The sequence below is a fragment of the Lissotriton vulgaris genome, chromosome 1_1, assembly GCF_964263255.1.
Source record: "Lissotriton vulgaris chromosome 1_1, aLisVul1.2, whole genome shotgun sequence".
Lineage (NCBI taxonomy): Eukaryota > Metazoa > Chordata > Amphibia > Caudata > Salamandridae > Lissotriton > Lissotriton vulgaris.
Genome location: NC_141685.1, coordinates 312,272,058 through 312,292,795, shown reverse-complemented (window position 1 = coordinate 312,292,795; position 20,738 = coordinate 312,272,058). Strand labels below are relative to the sequence as shown.

At 46.0% G+C, this 20,738-nt stretch overlaps 1 protein-coding gene across 2 annotated transcripts in view; it reads right to left on the bottom strand.

Moving 5' to 3' along the window:
- Positions 1–20,738, bottom strand: part of LOC147747103 (vitamin D3 hydroxylase-associated protein-like) — a 349,697-nt gene that overhangs the window by 228,156 nt on the left and 100,803 nt on the right. For both annotated transcript variants that reach the window (XM_086952354.1, XM_086952353.1), the window contains exons 3-4: positions 14,277–14,420; positions 4,532–4,665 (exon numbers count right to left, since the gene is read on the bottom strand). In XM_086952354.1, coding sequence (XP_086808480.1) covers positions 4,532–4,665; positions 14,277–14,420 — 278 coding nt within the window. The remainder of the gene's footprint in view (positions 1–4,531; positions 4,666–14,276; positions 14,421–20,738) is intronic.

Here is a 20,738-nt window from a genome sequence, read left to right as displayed (position 1 = left end):
GACAACGGAGAAACCGCGGCCCTCATCCTCCTGGACCTGTCAGCCACCTTCAACACGGTCTGCCACCGCACACTACGAACACGCCTTTATGACGCCGGAATCCAAGAGAAGGGCTTGGACTGGACCGCCACCTTCCTCTCTGGCAGAATACACAGCGTCCGCCTCCCCGCCTTCCGCTCCGAAGCCACCGGGATCATCTGCGGCGTACCCCAAGGCTCATCCCTCAGCCCAAGCCTGTTCAACGTCTACATGGCACCGCTCGCCAACGTCGCATGACTGCACGACCTCAACATCACCTCCTACACCGACGACACCCAGCTGATCCTCTTCCTCACCAAGGACCCCCACACCACCAAAACCAACCTCCACGAATGAATGAAGGCCGTCACCGACTGGATGAGGTACAGCCAACTGAAGCTGAACTCGTACAAGATGGAGGTCCTCATTCTCTGATCCACCCCCTCGGTCCTGGATGACTCCTGGTGGCCGACTGCACTAGGAACACCCCCAACTCCCACCTACCACACACGCATCCTATGGGTCATCCTCGACTCTACCCTCTCCATGACGAAGCTGGTCAACGCCGTCTGCTTCAACACCCTCCACATGTTTCGCAGGATCTTCAAGTGGATCCCCACCAAAACGAGAAGGACGGTCACCCAGGCCCTCGTCAGCAGTAGACTGGACTACGGAAACACCCTCTACGCAGGAGCCTCGGCCAAACTCCTGAAACGGCTCCAACGCATCCAGAACACCTCTGCACAGCTGATCCTCGACATCCCTCGCTGTAGCCACATCACACCCCACCTGAGAGACCTGCACTGGCTCCCTGTCAACAAGAGGATAACCTTCAAACTCCTCAACCAAGCACACAAGGCACTCCACAACACCGGACCAGCGTACCTTAACAGCTGACTCAGCTTCTACACCCCCACCGCGCCCTCGCCACCGTCCCCCGCTTCCGAAGAGTGACCGCCGGCGGCAGATCATTCTCCCACCTCGCCGCCCAGACATGGAACACCCTCCCCATCCGCCTACGGCAGGCCAAAGACCTTCTGACCTTCAGAAGACTTCCCAAGACCTGGCTCTTCGAACAGTAGCAGCTCCCCACCTAGCGCCTTCAGACCCTCACGGGTATGTAGTGCACTTTACAAACGCCATGATTGATTGATTAGCACTGGTTAGCAGTGGTAAAGTGCAATGGCCAACAAAAACGAAATACAGCACAAAATGGGGTAAGTAGGCAAATAGTTTGGATCACCTGCGGGGGCGAGACACATATGTAGTAAGGTCAGGATGGTGGGCATTGGAATATCTCAATGAGTCCTAGAAAATTATTCCTTCAGCGAAATGGCTAATGCTGGTACTGCGACTGATCACATGATCGTGGGAATGCTGGGGATTGTAGTTGCGGCCCACCAATGTGAAAAAAATGTGGTAAAATAAACCGTACAATATAATATATCAAATGCGCGGTGAATTAAACTTTTTCCAGCTACAAGCTAATGTGCGTTAAAACACAATAGATTGTGCGGTGAACAAGATAAAATGTACAGTAATCAGGATTCCTCACTGAAGAACAGATACATAAAACCCCAGAAACGAAGCTCCCACCGATAAGCGAAACAGCCCGTCAACATACAAAACAAGGAGTGTGAAAGATCACTTCTGACACCACCAGGCATCACGCATCATCATAGGACAACCCACGCTCTCCATCACGGTTGGTTTTTGGAGAGTGTGTGCCATCCTATGATAAAGCATGACACATGGTGGTGTGTGAGGACAACCCGTAACATTTTTCTGTATGTCCAATACTTATATTGAGTAGTATTATGGGGGATGCATTATTACTTCTATCTCAGGTAGCTCTAATTGTGTGCATATGTTCTGTTGGGAGGATAGCTCACCCTTGAGACCCTTTAGCCTCTAGTTCCCTACCCTTGATACAATCCGGGGGGTGTTTGTTTACAGGAGAGAGAAGAGGTCATCACACGCTATATCAGTGTGACGGCCAAACAAAATGTTTTCTTAATGGAATCGCGAGGAACGGAGTTAAGCACACAAAGCAGGGGCATTTAAACAAATGCACCAATAGCAAGCCAGCATTTTTAAATGACTCAGATAACAACCAATGGCAATCGATAGATGTCCCATAGAAGAGATATAACAGGTCTTGCAGACAGCACATGCGCTCTCAAGGCTCGACCTAAAATTGTCATTTGTATACCCAACATATAACTGTAAATAACTGTAAAAGACTATTGCTACAAGATATATTTCCATTTCTGTTATTACACGTAAAGATTTGTATATCATGGGATCTCACTGGAACACATAGATATTCAATGTATCCTTCTACCTTAAATAATTAATTTTAATATCATTTACATTAGCTTCCGAATAAATATTTAATTTGCCTTTTCGGAGTGGTGGGGGGAGAATCAGCATGTTCTACTCTGGTGCATCTAAACCTCTTCTATGTATAATGATCGTACATTCAAGGAAGTCATCATCACTTCATTATTGTCTAGTTTTATTGATCACAATTGCTCTAGAAAATGTGTAGTGTATGTAGCCTATTTACCTACAAAAGGTTGTAACAATGTATCAGCTTATTTGCGAAACAGTTTAATTTTGTAAAGATGGATTGAGAAAAGCGGTATATTTCAGAGCTTTATAAATGACAAAATTAACATTCCTCTGGAGGATAAATGAGGAATAAAATGAATATAAATGACATAAATCTCCATACAATTGCAAGAACAACTGCCACTTTCACAACTACAAGTCGGGTCCAAAACCCCGATGCTGCACCAAAACAGTGGCTAATTAAGTTGTAGAAAACTTCTTTTACATCATACGTGAATATGAGCCCTAAGTTGGATGAGCATCTTGGAACTACTCGGTCTGTCGGTCATTAAGAGGCCAACCGTCATCCCAATGGACGACGTTTCCACCATTGGGATTGCAATGCTCTGTTTCTGACAGGCTTTCGGTGCTGGGCTTTCTGACATGGAAAACCTGTTGGAAAGCGAGTTTGGGGGCCCCTAGCAGGGCCCCCTTCTCTTTGCGGCTTCTGGTTGGGGGCAGAGGGAGCAATTAGGGTGCCCCCCTTTTTTTCCCTGCACCGTGGGGCAGGCACCCTGTGGTGCCTACCACGTGGTGCAGGGATGAACACAACCTGTCCTTTCCCTATGGGAGCTTGTGCTATGGCCAGTTTACAGCCATGGGACATGTTCCCATAGGGAAATGTGACTATAGAAAGGCACCATGATCAATTGCATCGTAATTAGGAGGTCGGTCGGTTTCGAATCCACCATGATGTCGTTCGGAGGCAACTCCGACCAACATCAAATTCGGGCCCTAAATGATGAGTTTGCATTTAACATAATTATGCTTAATGTCATGTCATTTTCTCCAAATTGTAAGTAATTATCTAAAAGCAAATTACCTGATTTTCGCACATACCTACTAATAATGTCACATGACTCCTTTACCTTCAGCAGAACCTGTTCACACTATGAACATGTTCCTTTCTCATAAAACCCTTGATTGTGGTCTTTCACTAAGCCAGTAACAGGCTGAGAAATTATATTTGGTGATTCTGTGTGACCTGGGGCATTATGATAGCCCATATCTTGAAAACCAACAATAATAAACCTACTATTAGTATAAAGGGACTGTGTATTCTGATTCAGAAGGCATCTTCTCCAGTCTGGGATTATTTCTTTATCACACCGAACCTTCAGCGAGAGTCTTGTTGACTCAGTTGAAGGCTGCAAACCACACTTTAGAAGCTGCCTGAAATTAGTGTGTTTTAGCCTGGGGCGCAGTCTAGTCTTGACGTCCACGCTCTCCTTAGGTTCTCTAAAGGAACCTGTATCTGCGATCCTGTCTAAGATTCTCTTTGGGGCCGTTATGCTGTACCAGCTTGTGAGAGGGCTGATGGTTGGAGCCTCTTATGTGGAAGAGAGCCTTACACTGACTCCTGCACTACTGATGATTTGTGTCCTCCTTGGACTCACATCGCAGACCCTACTCAGTACAAATGATCATTAAGAAAACCCCAAAGTTCCACTCTACAACTTACACTGGACTAAACCTCTGATAAAAATACTCTTTTTGAACTTCTACATCCTCCCTTATATTTCAATTGGTCTACAATGGAATGCACTAAAACACCACCATCCCATTAAAGTGTAGCATAAAATCGATAAACTTTGTTTCAAACAATTTGCTCACCTCTGCGGAGTATGAAAATGTGAGCGCTGACTCATTCACTGTCGAAAAGCACTGTATGTGCACGTTTGTTCGTACTAGAAAGGGAGCCAATGGTACTCAAGGTGGAGTACAGTCTACCTCTGCAAAAACATAGGATAGAATATGTAAAGGGTGGAGGAATTCAGGAAAAGGGGGGCCTAGCCTCTAACTGGTTCCCACTGCTCTTCAGCACATTGATTCCTCACTACCAGTTTTCTTGATGACCAGTTGACAATCATTTAAGCAAAGTTATAAGTTCTTTACTTACTTGAACATGGACTGGGAGGCGTTGGTTTTCACAAATGGAATGGCTCCCTGTTTTTTCAAAACCTGCACTATTACGCTGTCTTGCGGTTCTGGAATGTTGAGATAACCCGCAAGACCACAGTTGGAGTCATGTCCCTGTAAAATAAAAATAAACATTTTCAGACCTTTGCGGAGGTAAATGTTTTCTCATGCATGGTCCCTCAAATAGTACAAAAGTGTGTGACTCCAACTACCAGTCTCTTTGGACATTGAGGCATGATTCACTTACAAGCGAGCAGCACAAAGAACACAGCCCGATGAAACAAAAGACGGCAAGGGGAGCTTACATCACTTCCTGGTAGGTTTTGTCTCCTTTCTTCAGTTTAGGCTCTATGATTATTTGATGGCTGGTAATCGGTGAATGCCATGGTGCACTAAGGGCCAGATGTATCAAAGGGTTTTGCCCATTCTGTGTCTATGGGGAAATGTGTTGATACATATGGCCCTAAATCACAACATGGTTGTAATGGCCGCTAGCTAATGTTTCTTTAAGACCATTGCTTCTGTGAAGTGCACCCTGATTTGGTACTTGAGCTGCTTAAAATTAAATTGTTGAGAGTGTGCTCTTTTAAGACTGAACTACAGCTTTAGCACGGAGTACACCAAATTAACTAAGTTTCTTGTTTGTATATATGCAACTTTGTAAACTTACTCTATCTACTGAATAACCATGGAAAGTAGATAACCTTTAGCTGAAATAATCATATATGCTTGACCTTCAGTGGCATCATCGCTGAGCATCCTCTGTAGTGACAGATGCAGACCAGGTCAACACTTATTCATTATGTTTGGGTGCACCAGATGGAGTTATCTGTAAGTAATTCCCACCTGCTTCCGCATCCTACTTTTTAGTGACTGATAACAGCATTTTTCTTGAATAATTCTTAGATGTCTTTGCATCCTATTTCTAAGAGCTCAATGTAGGTTTTTACTGATGACGACATGGGAAAATGCATTTGTAACACATTATAAAGAATCAGGCAGGAGGTGTAGGTTTATTTTATGAGACTAAATATTATTTCATGAACACTTTGTATTATTAAATATTCTGTTTCACCATTATGTTCCACATAAATCACCTTGAGTTTCCATATGATGTGTTCGTGTTTGATAATATTATTCTTACATTGTTATATGTTCTGGCATGTTTTTGTTGTCGCTTCTCTTTTGTCAGAAATATAGTGAGTTGTTATTCATCTTTCTTGTCAATCAGGATAAAGGCTGTATGATTCATTACTATAGAACATGCACCGTGAATGTAATTTTTTATTTTGGCTTGAACCTTTGCTGTTCGTAATGCATTATGTCTGATTAGGAGGATTTCCGGATAAATTCCTGCAATTCTGTATGTAATTTAAAGGTATCTGGTTTGTTGGTGGGAACAAAACCTAGGCCTTTATTCAGTACTGCTCTTTGGAGATCCGTAAGTGGCCAAGGGGTCAGATTTACCACTATGTCCCTTTCCTGTTGGTTGAGGTTGATGGTTGGTTGGGGAGTGCTCCTGTCATGCTCCTTGTGCTCATTCTGGGGTCCCCTTGTTCCGGGTCTTGCCACATTACGGGCTTGCCCTTTCTGTTCTTGCCTCGTGATCCTGGGCGTGTCCCTAAAAAAGGCTGTGGGCCGTAATACCCACCTTCACATTCTGGATTCCGTTGTGGGTAGCTAGGTCCTGCTGCCGGTGGACCGTATTGGAAATGTGTGAAAGGCGGAGGGCACATTTATTGTTGGTATTGGGGCGGTGCCTGGTAGCCCCTCCACCCTCTCTGTCTTGGATATATAGTTGCCTCTGCTGTCTCCGACCCCCTCTAGGGTATTTGTATCTTTGATTACCACTAGAGTTGGAGCCAGATGAACCACTATCAGAGCCAACGCTGTCTGTGTCACTGGAGTATTTTTGGAGAGGTAACCATCTTTGGTATACGGGTAGGCCCCCTCTGCTGTAAAGCGATCTTTGTCTTTTTTTAGTTTGTTGAATTTGCTTTGCTTCAAGCCAAGCTCAAATTCAGTCATTTGTTAGTTCAGCTCATCGAGTCTTTTCTTCAGGGCACTTGGTGTCTGATATGTTTTCAATTGGACCTCTATTTTCTGTATCTCTATTTTGAGTTCCTGTGCAATTCTTGCGGCAGTTTTAACTATCAGCACTATCTAGTCTCTTGTGCAGTGCCACAAGATATGTGATCATTCTTTCTTGAACTGCATGTTGGTTTGAAAGATGAATGGCTCATATTTTACAATTAGCCCTTGGGGTGCTATTTTGTTTCTAAGGTATTGAGTCATAAGCAACCCATGTAGAGCTGCTTTGATTTGTGTGCATCTTAGGTTGACCAGTTATTCCCAGTCTGCCACACTGGGACCTGGATCAGTGTTGCTCAAGCCCTCAAAAGGGTTCACTGATGCCAGGATTCTGTTTATCTCCTCTTCACCAAAGGTGAGGGCATGGTCGTCCTCCATCGTAGGTGACCGCTAGGTTTTTTAAGTTGTTAGGTTTTTAGAGTGTGTGTTCTTATGTGTGTGTCTGAAATGTCAAAATGGAAGGACTCCCACAGCTGTGCGCTGTCTAGATCATGAAAATAACAAGTAAGGGAGAGAGAGTTTCACAAGTGGATTCGTACTCCCTAGTTGAGATTGTATAAATAAAAAGAATAAACCAATAGTTCTAAAAAATGTTTTCTACAGTGGTGGGGAGCACTTAGTGTTATCCACTGTAATTTCCCGCTGCAACAGTAAGACTGTCTTCTCCTGTTTTTATAATAACTTCAACCCATAACTTCACCCTGACTCTCTGCTATGTCAACCAACGGCGACCTATGAAAGTTGCTATACCAGCAATTACATCACCTAGTGGCTGTCAGCACATGACTTGGCAGGATAGGCTATTTCCCAATCACACTATGTTTGGAACACTGAGCCCCCCTTATTGTATTTTATCCAATCTTTACATCTGGTTTAGCACCCAACATACCACGCACTTATCTGGGTATACAATGTACTAAGTCTGTACTAAGTCTGTGTGACAGCATCTTGTTACCCGATGTAAACTATGCTGTGTTACATACACCGCTGTTTAAACGCCTAACATATTGCACATTTATCTGGGTCTACAAAGTCTGTGTGATAGCATCTTGTTACCGGATGTAAATTATGCCATGTTACATACACCGCTGCCGCGCATGCGGTAGGAGAATGTCTGTCTCCCAGGCATGCTCGGTCTCACCTAGCTGACTCCCGGGTTTCAGGGTGCATGCGCGGCCATCAAGATGACCCGGTCTCATAGGGCGCATGCGCGGCGGCTCTGAGCAGCTTCGGCAATAGACCTGGCCGCTGCCGGGGGCTACCTAGATACTACTAACTCCGGAACACCTATATTTGGGCATACCGAGATAATTGGCAGCAATTAACATCGCTCGGCGAGTATAAAACTCACACGAGCACCATTCCCAGCAGAGCTGCGTTAGGGGACCCATGGATACCGACTCCTACTGAGTTTGTGAGTATGGCAAACAACTTAGAATGGCCAGATGACAATAAGTAGCCCAACATGCTCACTACGGTCCTTATTTCTAGGTTGTAGACTGGCACGGCACCCCCAACGTTAGATGGCTCATGAGGTTTACAACATTGATGAGTCGAGTATGCCTTCTAAATAATATTTGATTATTCCACACCAGGTCCAAAGCCACATATATAGAGCGTGTGTTTTTTGTTAAATGTGTGTTTGTCAGGTCTATGTCTTTTTCATTACAGGGTTCACTTTCACTCATAGAATGACAACTGCTGTCTAGTGAGCACAACCCACACTATTTTTCTTTCCTAGGTGACTTCACCAGGAGAGATAGAAGCTGCAGAGGGCATTACTAATGTTTTTTCCTTTCCTTTTTCCTCAGGCAATGCAATTAGCATTTTACTTTGGATTTTCTGCCGTAGGTACATTGTACGATTTACAAAAAGGGGGTGGTGATGAACAGAGTGTCTGAGTTAAACAGACCACTCTTACCCAGTCTAAAGATCAGGGCTTGATCCATCACCGTTATTTATCTCACTGCCCCATCCCAGCTCAGAACCTGGCTATATGCAAATCAGTCTGTCCCTGGCCCAGTGCAACCGGTCCCCGGTAGCTTGTTTCCTTCCCAGTGTAAGAATTGGCTTTTGTAGTTTGGTTTGCCCTGTTCCCATCATGCACTGGGACAGGAACAGACTAATTTGCATACAGCCAGGTTCTGAAACTGGGATGGTGCAGTGAGCTAAAAAACGGTGTTGGATCTAGCCCTGATCTCTTGACTGGGTGAGAGTATTCTGTTTAATTCAGAGACTCTGTCCCTCACCACCCCTTGTTGTAAATATGTAGGTACATTGTAGCCTGCTTTTCATTTTCACTTTTCTGTAAATATCAACCACATTTTTACATAGTGAAACGTGAGTAAGGGGGGGATTTGTGCACGCCGTCCTGAAGAAGGAGTTGATCTCCGAAACAAGTCAACGCACACAAGAGGTCGTGTACATAACGTTACATAGACACCTCGCACTTCACATTTTTAATAGTACCAGCCCGGGGGCCTATGAAAGATTTTTTAGTCCAACCCCACGAGCCAGGCACTTTTTTAACTTTCCACTCACTAATAACCCCATCACCCACTCACATCAAACCCTCACACACACCACGCATAGTCATTGTAATAAATGTTCCCCGCGTAGTCGTAGGTCGCAGCACGCCGCATCCCGTAGAGGGGTGCAAAGACCCCAATGATAAAGCATGACACCAAGGGTCCTTTTGGTGTGTGAGGGGTATTTTAAAAACACTAAATGCTCCCCACCACTGTAGGGAACATTTTTTAGAACTATTGGTAGATTCTTTTTGTTTATACAAGCTCAACTAGGGAGTACGAATCCACTCGTGAAACTCTCTCTCCCTTACTTGTTATTTTCATATTTGCTTTATGTCACCTAGGACACTTGAAACAGTGAAATGTTTTCAAAGGCTAGTCATACGAAACAAAAGATTGAGGAGCATATTCTCAAGGACTTTTCGCCGAGTTATCGGCACTTTATCGCAGCCAAATTAGCAATAAATGTATCGCCCCATTCACAAGCCGATGCTAACAGCCAATATTACAAGTTTACCTGTGATAGCAGCCGCCAGAAAAAATTGACACAGTTGACCCGGCAACTACCGCTAATGAGATGCAGAATAGGCATTCCCGTGCAAAAAAATGCTACAAAACCACACCGCAACATTCTAAACGACCAGCCAGATCGGCAATAAGATCACAAACCAGGCGTTTAGGCATGTTAGCAGCAGGAAATAACACCTGCTCTGACCTAGTGTAAAGTTGGACGACAACCTGCACCAGAAAAGGGAGCCCAGACTAGAGCCACACCTGAAGATCAACAGATGCCTTGGAGCTACTGATCATGACCAGGCCCTCCACCCCACCCCGGATCCCCCGCCGAACCACCACAGAGACAGCGCAGACAAAGACAGCGGACCTTCAGAAAAAGCACCAGCCTCTCAGAATTAACACCAGAGAATGTCATTACCCACTACAGGTTCAAAAGGGCAACCATCCTCCGTATTCTGACCATCATTGCCCACAGGCTGATGGTGCCACCACAGCTGACAACCAACATCCCACCTCAGACAAAGCTGCTGGCTGTGCTCCACCTTTACCTTCCAACGAACAACTGCCAGAGTCGGAGGAGTCTCACAGCCAGCCCTATCCAAGTTCTTCACGCCTGTCCTGGATGCCATCATCAGTTTGGTACCCTAACATCTATACATCCCCCACACTGAAAAGGAACAGCTGGAGACCAAGCAAGGCTTCTATGCCATAGCTGGCTTCCCGCACGCGTTGGGGGCAATTGACTGCACACATGTCCTACTTCTGCCCCCTGCTGACATTGCACACAATTAGCGCAACAGAAAGCACATGCATTCCATCCATGTGCAGGCAATAATGGACCACCTGGAACTCTTCACAAATGTCATCGCCAACTACTCAGGCAGTGTGCATGATTCATACATCTTCCGACAGTCCATCATCAACCAGCGCTTCCAGGATGGCACCTATGGAAATGCACTGCTCATTGGTAAGTACCAAATGAATACATCACACACCTCAACTCCACAATCATGCAACTCACAACTTGCACATGTTACAAACTCTCATACAACATGCCAAACAACATGCCCACCCAACAGACACATCAGCATAACTTACTGTGGTAACCTGGGCTAGCCATGTACATGAGCCATCAACGGCATGGCACCTCAGCCACACAATAGCAGAATGTGGGGAGATGTGGGAACCAGGCATGTGCGATGAAGGCAAGTGACCCATGAATGAGAATGTACACAATGGCAAGTGTGGCGTGGATGTGCTGGCTAGACTGCAGTATGCAGACCACAGACATATCCATGTCGACATATACAGTTGGTGGTGGTAGTTTTGTGGACAGTGGACGCAACCATGTCACCCCAGCCAGTGGGGAGGATCGCGTAAATGTAGCTTGATACGTCCCCCCTGTAAGCATCTGCGGAGTGTGCTGGCTCGGCGTACACCAGACTAGCGTTGGGGTATGAATAAAAAGCACTTGGCCCTGGTTTCTTTCAGAATGGCCAATATGTCTGCCTGGGCAGCGCCTCTCCCCCCGCCACAAGGCCGACGCCGTGAGCGGCGGAGCCTGCTATCCTGCCTGCTGCTAGCCTGCTAGCCTGTGCCCCAGCCGCAGCTCGGCCGCTGGTCCCCGAACCAGTCTTATCTGTCCTGCGCATCCAGGCCTCAATGCTCACCTGCCAACACTGGTGTCTGTCACGGAAGACCCACCATGTGCCGGTGCAAGCTCCAAGCCTGAGGCCTGTGACCTTGGCAGCCTCCTCAGACCTTCACGGCCTCTGCAAGCAAGGCCTGCAATACTCTTTTCTTGTTGACGTACTCCACCGGCATAAACAGCGGACAAGTAAGTCACACATTTGGAAATCTGAGTCATGTTTACACAATGGCAGAGTACATATTTTATGGCAGAGTTTATATCACTATACTCCCTTCGATGTGGTGCCACCAACTGTGTGCATAGCATTCCAACCACATGTGTCTGTGGGCCCTTGCTGAATTCTGCCTTTGGCCCTCACTGTGGTCCAGCAGGCCTAACACCAATCCAATACAGCCCGTACCTGGCAGGACAAGGCATTGTCGCAGGCTGCACACCCGCTCAGCTCTGGTGCCGCTACCTCCGACAACCACAAATCATCTCCATATGCCATTTAAACATCATGTGCTAGGAAGAGCTGGCTGAACAGCAGTTGACCCATGCTGACCGCTGCCTCTGGCCTACATTGCGGTCAAGTAGGTCAAACATTTGGAACAGAGTCTTGATTTCTTCATGGCAGAGTTCATATCACAGTACTTAAGGAGAGAAGTAAGAGGAAGACGCGTTTCAGTCCGTTACTGAGGTGATAGAACACAACCAACTACTGCACTGATGCCACTAACTCAGTACATCGCAAGCCGATGACACGTGGCTGTGGGCCACTGCTGACCGCTGCCTCCAGTACACACTGCAGTCGAGTAGGTCACACAATTAGAACTGAGTCTTGATCTCTTCATGGCAGTGATCATCTCATTGTACCGGCATCATCGCAGACTGCATCCCCTTGCAGCTCTTGTGCCACTGACCCTGGTTGAACGTTGGTGGCGTTTGAGTCTATGGCCTAGAGGTTCTCTTCATCATCATGTAGCTGAAACTGACATGGTGGTTAAATGGAGTCTTTAGTATTCATATCCTCCATTTGCCTGTTTCTGCTTGCTTCTGCCCTCTGCATCATGCCCTGGAAGGACACCTTCCACTGTCCCCTGTAACACTCTGCGACATTCTCCTTGGACATCAACGAGGACCCGCTCAGCTCTCGTGGCCCTACCTCAGTGCATCGCAAGTCACCGTCCCGTGGCGACGATGTGGCGGTGCCGGCCGCAGTGCATCCGGGGTCAATAACTCTGTGCAGCTCAAGTCATGGACCCTTGCTGTTTGAACTTTGAACTTCTGATTGTCTGATCACTGTTGTAGTTGTTGCCAGCGCCAATCAACCCTGGAGTGGTGGCTCACACTACCCAACACCCATCCAGCACAGGCGTCACTGGACATGTGACCCTGGAAATAAAAGGTGCCGGGCGCACGTGCCCATAGCCAGTTCCACAAACTATCTCAGTGTGTCCGTGTAGCCATTATGTACGCATGAGGGCCCCGGGCCATACCACATTACATTGTGCTGTGTACAGCGGGCGCAACCTTGTCACCTCAGGCAGTTGGGTAGACCAGGGACATGTAGCTGTGTTGTACCCCCCTGTGAGCATAAGAGGAGTGGACCGGCATACAGCAGTACAGCGTAGGGGTGTTGTTATTCAACATGTGACTCTGGGTATGGTTACGTTTAGGCCTTGCCAAGGAAGTAACTAAAGCGTGTATCTCTGTTGTAGTGTCTGCACTACTCGTCCCGCAATGGACAATGTTGCTATGTAGCATGCCCCTGGAGTGTGGGCTTGCCCAAGGGATAATTAAGGGAGCACAAACCCGCTCTGGGTCAGGGATCAATCATGCCAACTGTTGTGTGTTGAGCTAATACAGCAGCATAAACCAAAGGTTTACCCTCAACTGCATGGCGAGTTCAGCCAGGCATGAACTCTGCATCTGCAACAAGTGCCAGATGTATGGACAATAAGGAGGATGATGAGGCAGGTGGACCACACCCCACTGCAGCAGCAGCAGGAATAGCCCGTAAGAACACCATCATTGACAATTTCTTCACATGAGCATGTCACATTGTGACAGTCCTTAATCATGGGACCGAACAAAATGACCACAGGCACAGCATGTGCAAATAAATGCATCCCAAGACATGCTCCCTGAGTGCATGTCTCACATCTTTACAAGCATATCACTCAGACAAGTGTGAGTGCAACATGTAGTGCTAACAATTTTATAATTTGTTAATGTGTGGTGTGTCACCTCAGTGCAGAGAGGTTGTTTAGGGTGTCACGTATTCGAACTACCAGGTCTGTGTGCCACAGTTAGTACGAATTCCACTCTTTGGCGTTTCACATGTGTCTGCTGGAATCTATAATTTCTCCCCTTCACCGTACAATTAGAACTTTGTGAGCACAAAATGGAGACTAACATGGTGAGCCCAGAAACCCGGGCCCTTCATGGCATGCATTGCCTGATTTTGGGCCTGCTTACATACAACAATTCCTCTTATTTGTACCAGCAATAACTTATGTGCAAAAGCATAGGGGAAATCACTGGGCAGCAATCAGAATAAAGCATTTGGTACCTCGTACAGGGAATACATCAGAATTAAGCAAGGTGGTACCTCGTACAGTGAATAAATTACAATTAAGCAAGGTGGAACCTCGTACAGTGAATAAATTACAATTAAGCAAGGTGGTACCTCGTACAGGGAATAAATCAGAATTAAGCAGGTGGTACCTCGTACAGGGAATACATCAGAAATAAGAAAGTTGGTACCTCGTACAGGGAATAAATCAGAAGAAAGCACGTGGTACCTCATACAGGGCATAAGTTAGAATTAAGCAGCGTGGGACCTCGTACAGGGAACAAATTAGAATTAAGCAAGGTGGTTCCTCGTACAGGGATACTACACCACTAAACTCATAATCAGGCTCTAAGAGGGATATTGCAAGAAGAACATAAATCACCTTGTAGCCATAGTGCTCCTTGATGCTGACTGGTACTCCATACAGAAGGCCTTTCTCTCTTTCTTTCTTCAACTCCTTCAGCTGCACCTCACACTCAGGAAGAAAATCTGTCAAGCAGTTGACTTGCTTGTGCACTTCCAGTGCCTGAAACATGGAAATAGATAGCTAAGGCTTGTATCATTTGTTGGCTTGATACCTTTACCCCATTCTTTCACCACTGTGATTTATAAATTCACTCAGCACACCAGTGTTTCACGTGAAATACCATGAATAACCCAGAGCATTATGTAATCGGTGGGAACTGTCTGTCGACAGTTATGTGACTCGCCAAGTGCAATGTCCAATTCATCCATATACTACTAGACACTGTAAATCAGACAGCTGTGCCCTACCAACATGATGCATTTTAATTGGCAGCTTCCCAGTCTATACCTCATATCTGTGGAGGAATATATAGCAGAACTATGCTTACCTGTAGAAATTTACCTTTTTGTCCTCGATATTCTGGGCAGGATATTTTGACCACGTGATATTATTTCTCTGATATTTTTTCTAAACCCCAGTGATTCATAGCTAGTATCTGAGACAACCCTATTTTCAGTTTCAACCCACATATCTCTACATTGTCTTCCCTTAACAGCTGTCTGCCAAGGTCCCAGAGTGCTAACAATGAATCTGAGTGGGCCTGCCCTGGGAAAGATGCTGCTGGGGAAGACAGCTTTAGAAGCATTCTCTTTCCAATCAGAAAGCTACATGTTTTCATGAAAATGTTTTTTACCTCTGTTGCTACAAGTTCCTGAAATACATATCTGCCCAAAAACGTACTCTCCATACCTTTACGTTATATATTTAAAGAGTGACGTCCCCCTCCTTTGAAACACTGATCAAGCCTCTACGTGGAGTCTGTATTCTCTGGCATGTGCCTCCTGGGACTCTGCTCTTCCTGGATTTCAGGACAGGGGGTGGTCCGATTGAATGTATAAGATTAACCAACTTTGTTATGATCCACTGTGTTCACATATCTTTAATAGTTCATATTTGCCTTACATTGCTCTGCCAGAGACAATTTCAGATTATCTCCTTTTCCAACCCTCTTTTTCTGTTTTCCCTAAGTCTGATATTCTGCAGTGATTTTTTGTACTTGCTGTGCAGGTTTATTAGGCTTCTGGAGGCAGAAGTGCTGTCTGCTTCCTTTCCTTGCATACGTTTTCATGATAGTTTGCCAGGCCACTTTTGAGCATTAACAGATGTGTCCATACTCACACAATTGAAACATTTCAGAGAGAATTACATTTCTGCAAGGCATAAAGTGGAATTTTGATCAATAGATGAAATCATTTCCAAAGTTAGGTTTCCCTGACTCTTGGAACTACTGAAGCCATTTGTTAGACCTGACATCATTGGCTCGAGTCTCTCCTCCATTTTTTCTGTTTGCCTCTACTGTTTTACGATGTTTTGCTGGTATATGCTTTGGGCGCCGTGTCACTGCTGATCAGTGCCATAGCGCAAGTGCTCCCTATGTTAAATTGATGTGTCTATTGTATCCATGTTTGGCTTATTTGGTTTACTGTCAGTCCCTAGTCTAGTGCACCAGGAGTGCCGGGGCTTGTAAATACAAATGCCGCTCGTGGGCTTGCAGCACGTGTTGTGCCACCCACAGGAGCGGCCTTGTAAAAGAATGTCTACGGGTCGGTCATTGCGAGACCCACGTGCAGTCCTGTACTGTCACGCCGGCTGCGCAGGTATACCTACTTGCCAGCCCCTCCAACCTTCCCTTAACTTCATGTTAGTCACCCCTATGGTAGGCCCGTGGGCAGGGTGCATTGTAAGCGTAAGGTAGGACAAGCCCGACCAAGTTGGCATGTCCTGATAGTGAAGTGCCGCCATCTAAGTGCTTCACTATTGCGAGGTAGCCTGCTCTCCGTTGGATAGAATGGGCCGCCGGGATTATTAATGCTATGATCCTAGCTGGCTCGGAGAGTACGGTGCAATGTCGAGTTTGGTATCCCTGAACTCGGGGTTTAATTACGCATCCGGTGGTGTGGATGGTTTTTGGACTCTGGGTTCGAAAATGGTACTTTCAGAAAGTATCTATTTTCTTGTCTAACCATATCTGGCCTCTGCTGGTCTTGCGTGTGTGTGACAGGAGCTGGGTGGCTCCAAGAGGTCTGGATGAGTCAGTGTGGATGAGTGGGACATTACGTTGAGAGTAGGGGGAGAGTAGTTGTTGATAGCCTGCCTTGCCTGATACAATGCTGGCTCCACCTCCTGCCAAGCGACTGATGGTCCTGTGCCTGCCATGGACGATCCTAGCCCCACCTCCTGCCAGGTGGCCGATAGCTCTACCCCTGCCAGTGTCAATGCTGGCTCCACCTCCTGCTGGGCGTCTGAGGACCCAGCCCTGCTCAGTGAATAGGCCAGGTGCTTCTGCCTGGCTCCACCCACAACGGACCCAGGATGTTGGGAAACCCCCGGCATGGACAAAGGGATCAAAGACGAAGAGGGGTATAAGAGAAGGACCCCTGAACTAGGAAATCAGATCACTTCTGACAAGGAACCCTGTAACCAAGGACAAGAGGCCTGCTGATCTAAAGGACTGCCTACCCCTTCTGCCAGTGTGCTGTTGTTGGGGGAATCCTGCAGTGCTTCTTTATTTTTGCCAAGGAACCAGGAGAGAGGAACTGTGTGTGTACTCTCACGCTTGCTAAGAAAATCTCCAAGGACTGGAAGAGTGCCAGTCTCCTGCCGAAGTCACAGGGCCAAAAGACTTCATCTGCTCAACGTGCTATCCGCTGGAAGTGTGAGTCCAGCACCTCTGAAAAGAACAGCAATCACGACGACCGACGCCAGCAGCAACGCCAGTGAGTGGGAGTACGGCTCTAGCTCCAGAGGACCTCGTGTCTGCACCGCTGCTGATCGCATCAACCGTGTGCCCTTCGACGCCGTGAGCGCTGCTCACTCTGTGCAACTACATCATCGACAACGCCTGCTGAGGCCTGATCGACACCGAAGACGCGACGCCGGAGTGCTCGACGCCGCTGATCATCGTGTGCTTCATTTTCCTAAGGTACTGTGTTGTTGGGGGGTCCGTGTGACTCCAGGCCCGACGTAGCGCTCCTCGCCGTCGACGCCGAACCTGTGGATTAACTTTGCCTCGACGTTGTGTAACTCCCGTGTGAGTTACCCTGTTGCTAAGAACTGTGTTTCCAAGAAGAAGATTTGCTTGATACTAAAAGACTTTTGTGCTACAGAAGAAACTACCTTTGAACTATCCTTTTTCCTTCCCGAACATATTTATTCCGATTGTGTACAGTTTTTGCCGTTATTTGGTCTTGTGCTAAGTCTTATATAAAGATACTTATTTTTATAATACTACGGTGTCGTGTCCAGTTGTAGTGTATTCACTGTGTTACTGTATGTGGTCATAATTGCTTAACGCACAGCCTCTGAGATAAGCCTGTTCTGCTCTGCCAAGCTACCGAGGGGGTGAGCAGGGGTTATCAAAGGGTGTGATCCCCTTGCCCTGACTAGAAAAGGCGTGTCCCTATTTGTCAGAAGTGTATACCTCTGCCAACTAGAGACAACCGGTTCTAACACCATTCAATATGGTTCTGCTTCAAATCGTATGCACGGTAAAGGACGTCAACTTGAAGTAACCCGACTTTTCATCTCACTAGCAAAAGTATCATGTATATTGGACCAGAAGAGAGGTTTTCGAGTAATGTCCTATTCCTTACCAGTAATCTTTGTTACCCCAATTCGAAATCCTCCTCATCCCAGTCCTAAGGACAAATTCCTGAGAAGCATTGGATGTAGGTTTTCTTTTTATAAACGCTTTGTGGTTTGAGTAAAAGGGAGCTAGTGCTTCTGGAAGGTCTTTTTCCACCTGACAGGGTTCGTTTTTGGGGCAGGTAAGAGGGGGTATTCTGATGGAGCACTTTATTGGTCATACATGCACGTTTGAAATGGATCCTGGCTTCATAGGGTAGCCATTTCAGTGACTGGAGGTCGAGGTGATGTGATCACTTTTTTTGAACCTGTGATGAGCCTGGCTGCAACATTAAAAGTTAAGCAGAGCAAGTGTTTCGGGAGGCTCGCAAGACATGGAGGACTGTCCCCTAAGATGATTCACTGAGTTCTGAATCTCCATCACCTTCTGTGCAGGTAGCCAAGCAAACCCCTGTACTGTGTAGAACAGTACTCCAATGAACAACTTGGTTTGGGTAGGTTCCAACTGGAATTTCAGAAAGTTGAAAATAACCCTCAACTCCTGCAGTGTTCAAAGTACCAGCTGGAGGTCGTCCTGAGCCTTAAAAAAAGAAGGAGCAGATAAGAACCAGTCATCAAGGTGGTACGGAAAAATAGGAAGACGTTGAAAGTGAAACATTGCCAAAATCCAGGAAAGCAAGCTAGTTGGACAGAAGACAAGATGTACCAGTGGTAGCAGTTATATTAGGAGGAAGGCAAGAGAGAGGTTGAAAGTCCAAATAGGGAAGCCTCAAATATGGGTAGGCTGACAATATCCACAATTAATGTTGGTGGACTAAATGATAGGGGTAAAAGAAACAGGGCCGGGGAAATGCTCTGAGCACTTATGGCTGATGTTATATGTCAGCAGGAGACACACATTCCCTGGTAGAAAAGATGGGTTAATATTATACCAGGGTACTCTCAAGTTGTTTGCTCAGCCCAATCCACCAACACCAGAGACCTGGCTATACATGTTTCTTCACGACTTTTACCTATTAACCAAGTGAAGGCAGATAAATGGGACCGGTGAGCTATTGCTCTTATACCTAATCAGTGTATTATTTGTACAATATACGGCTCCAATATCGTTGATGCAGAATTGTGGGTAAAATTGGAAACGGAATTAGCAGCCTGGTCAGTGCCTTTAATTACATGTAGGGACCTGATATTCATATGGATACTGTGGAGTGGGGTAGGGGAGGGTATATAGGGAGGAAGCCTCAGGTTTATAAAGCTCTTACAGAAAGGTATGGTCTCGTAGATATGTGGGCATGTAAAAGAATGGGAGATCCAGGCTTTACTTATTTCTCATGCACACATAGGAAGTATGTCAGACTTGATTACTTCTTGGCTTCACCCTCCCTTATCAAGGGAGCGCAGATCAAAAGACTCCCTAAGGTCCTCTCGGACCATAACCCACTGGTAATGAGCATTGAGGCCCGACACAGTAAAGGGCCCGACTAAATGGACGTTCGCTAAAAAATTATTAGCGATCGAAGGATTTATAGTGCATATTAGGGGTTGGACCAAACAGTTTTATGATATGAATAGATATAGTGCATCTAGAGAAATGGTTTAGGACGCATATAAGGCAGGGCTTAGGGGTGAAATAACGAGCTTTGCGGTATTCCATCAGAAGCAACAAAGGGATGAAATACAGGCATTGACAGAAGATTTGAGTTTGATGGAGCGACAACATATGACTGCCATAGCACAGAAGCAGAAAGATCAGCAAACTAGTTTAGAGTTAAAAGTAATTAGGGTTAAGGTGAAAATTAATGGAATTTATAACAAGAAAGTGGGTGAAAGATTTCAAGTGGCAACTCAGGATAACTACGAGTATGGGGAGATGGCAGGGAAACACCTGGCATTGCGAATGAAACAAAGGGCAGTGGCAAACAATATTTTACAATTAAGAGGGAAGGATGGAATAATAGCTACAGATTTATCAGGAATATTAAAAATACTTACTGACTTTTATCAGGATCTCTATCGCTCTAGGGATTCCATATATGATGGATTGGGGGTAGAGGTGGAGAATGAGGCCCCTCAGCTCCTGGAGCTAGAAGTAGATATCACACTGAATGAGGTCCTTGAGGCTTTAGTGACGATGGCTTCAGGTTAGGCATCAGGCCCGGATGGGATCCCGTGGGAGATTTATAAAGCTCTACAGACAGAACTAATCCCAATATTGCTGGATCTGTTTTTATCGGTATAACATAAGGGGGTCCTGCCACGATCTTGGTAAGAAACTAATATTGTAATATTTCTGAAGCAGGGAAAGGAGCCGGAAGATACTGCTGCATACAGACCAATATCATTAATCAACACTGACGAGAAATTACACTCCAAGATATTGGCTATGAGATTATCTAAGGTAATTGGGACCCTAGTGACCCCATGGCATCACAGCTTCATCCCTGGTAGAAGTACCACTGTTCATGTTCGAAAGGTTATTTCTATATTTGATATTTCCGCAGCCACAGGGACACAGATGTCTTTGATATTGCTGGATGCACAAAAAGCATTCAATCAAGTAAAGTGGGCATATCTGTGGCAAAATGTAAGATCTAATAACGGCTATTCAGGCGATGTATGTCGAGTCACTCGCTAAAAATTCAGCTAATGGGGAAGGAGTCTGGCAGGATTAAGATCCACCCGGGGGACAAGACAGAGGTGCCCATGCTCCCCTATCTTATTTGCCCTCTATAT